This window comes from Saprolegnia parasitica (assembly GCF_000151545.1).
Source record: "Saprolegnia parasitica CBS 223.65 unplaced genomic scaffold supercont2.357, whole genome shotgun sequence".
In the NCBI taxonomy this organism is placed as follows: Eukaryota; Oomycota; class Saprolegniomycetes; order Saprolegniales; family Saprolegniaceae; genus Saprolegnia; species Saprolegnia parasitica.
Window position 1 is genome coordinate 1 of NW_012156751.1, and position 1,807 is coordinate 1,807.

A 1,807-nucleotide genomic window follows, 5' to 3' on the forward strand; every position below is an offset into this window, starting at 1 on the left:
AGCCGCCACGGACCGCGCCGTCGCCTACCCATCCATGCACGTGAGCCATCACGTCGACGAGGCCACGGACGTACGTCGCTTGTCGAGCGTGCCAAAGAAGAGGATGTCATGATGCGGCTGCGGCGTGTGCAGGAAGGCTCCGGCCGACAGCGGCGACGACTCGGCGACCATCTTGCAACGGCGACAGAAATCTCGGGATGACGGGGCCGCCGGATACGCTCCGGAAGCTTCGCCGCATGTCGCACCGATCCGTTCACGCTACGCACATGGTCGGACCTTGATGACCATCTCCATGGCCCACACGCCATGCCATACCTCGCATCCAAAGCAAGAAGGCCGCAAGGCCACCGCTGAACGATGGTCTTTCTGTCAGGGCGAGCATGCTGCTTATGAGGCGCAGCCAAAGGATATAAGAAAGGTTCTTATACCCCTTGGATGTATGTAGCATACCGGTACTGGGGCGCGGCCGATCGCTGCCAACGCAGCCTCCTCGCAGGTGGCTCGGAACGCCTGCAGCGTGGGGTCGCGTCGTCCAGAGCACGAGGAGAGATGATAGAGTAGTGTGTTGATCTAGTAATTAGTTGGCCTTCTTGGCTTTCTTGGCCTTCTTGGCCTTGGGTTCCGTCGTCTCGGAGACGACCTTCTTGGCTGCCTTCTTGTCCTTCTTCTGCTTCTTGTCCTTCTTCGTGGACGATGTCTCGTCGACGAGGTCCGAGAAGAGCTCCTTGACCTTGCGCTTGCGCTCTAAACAAGAGTTGTGTGCGCGTCGATATTTCAGCTCCAAATACCATAAGTCGACCGCCACTTTTCCTCGTTCGTCTTGAACTCGTGCACGTTGCAGTTGGTGAGGACCATGGACGCGAAATGGTTGCCGACGAGCTTGGCGTCCATGAACGACAGCTCTTCCGCGATCATCGTCTGCAAAGTATCAATATTGTATCAAGTACGAAATCAAGAAGCGAGTTGTTTACCTTGTACTCGAGCGACATGGTGTTGAAGCACTTGATGACCGAGAAGGCGCCGTTGCGGTCCATCGCGAGCGTGCCAAACTGGCCCTTGAACTTGTTGAAGAGCTCGATTTTGGCCTCGTCGTTCTCGCTGTTCCAGATGGGCTCCTACCAATGAACCGGTTCAGAGTCGAGTTGCAGATCGATACTGCAACTTACCACGAGGCAGCGGCTGCCGACCGAGTCCTTGGAGAGCGCGACAAGCTGCAGCGCATTCAAGCCGAGGATGCTCTTGACAAGCGGCGCCGTGATGCTCGCGGGGAACTGCAACAGCGTCTCGACGATGCGCGCGCCGGCCACGTTGAGCGAGAGCTTGGCATTCTACGCTCCGTGAGCCTCTCTTTTCCCTCGCAGGTGCCAGGACATACCTGCGAGTTGGAGAGTTCGAGCGCGATCAGTGCCGGCACCACGTCCTTCTGCACCGCCGCGGGCTTCTTGCTCTCCTGCTTGGCGACTGCGGCCGTGAGCGAGTTGAAGAAGCGCTCGAAGTGGAGCTTGAAGCGCACGCAGCACTCGGCGAGACGCCAGATGACACCCGGGCGGTGCATCGAGAGCAGCGTCCAGAGCGCGTCCTTCATTTCGTCGAGGACAATGTCGGCGTACGCCGCATTCGGCACATGCGAGATGAAGTTCTGCACCACATAGTTGGAGATCGCGTGCTCGGAGAACTCGAGCAGCCGGCTCTGCATGCAGCGGTCAAACACGCTCGTCCAGAGGGCTTCGGACGCTGTTTGGCACAGCTACAATAGCAATGTATCGAGTGAGCCATTGCAACCAAGACGTCGACTACCGCTTCGAGA

The 1,807-nt window shown here is 58.3% G+C and overlaps 1 protein-coding gene across 1 annotated transcript; it reads right to left on the bottom strand.

The window, feature by feature from the left end:
* Positions 1-577: 577 nt before the first annotated feature.
* On the bottom strand, positions 578-1,696 carry SPRG_21792 (hypothetical protein; the record flags this gene model as incomplete). The annotated part of the gene is made up of 5 exons (XM_012356022.1): positions 578-744; positions 789-918; positions 972-1,115; positions 1,167-1,328; positions 1,376-1,696. 5 exons carry the CDS (start codon positions 1,694-1,696, stop codon positions 578-580), a joined length of 924 nt encoding a protein of 307 aa, XP_012211412.1.
* Between the last annotated feature and the right edge of the window lie 111 nt (positions 1,697-1,807).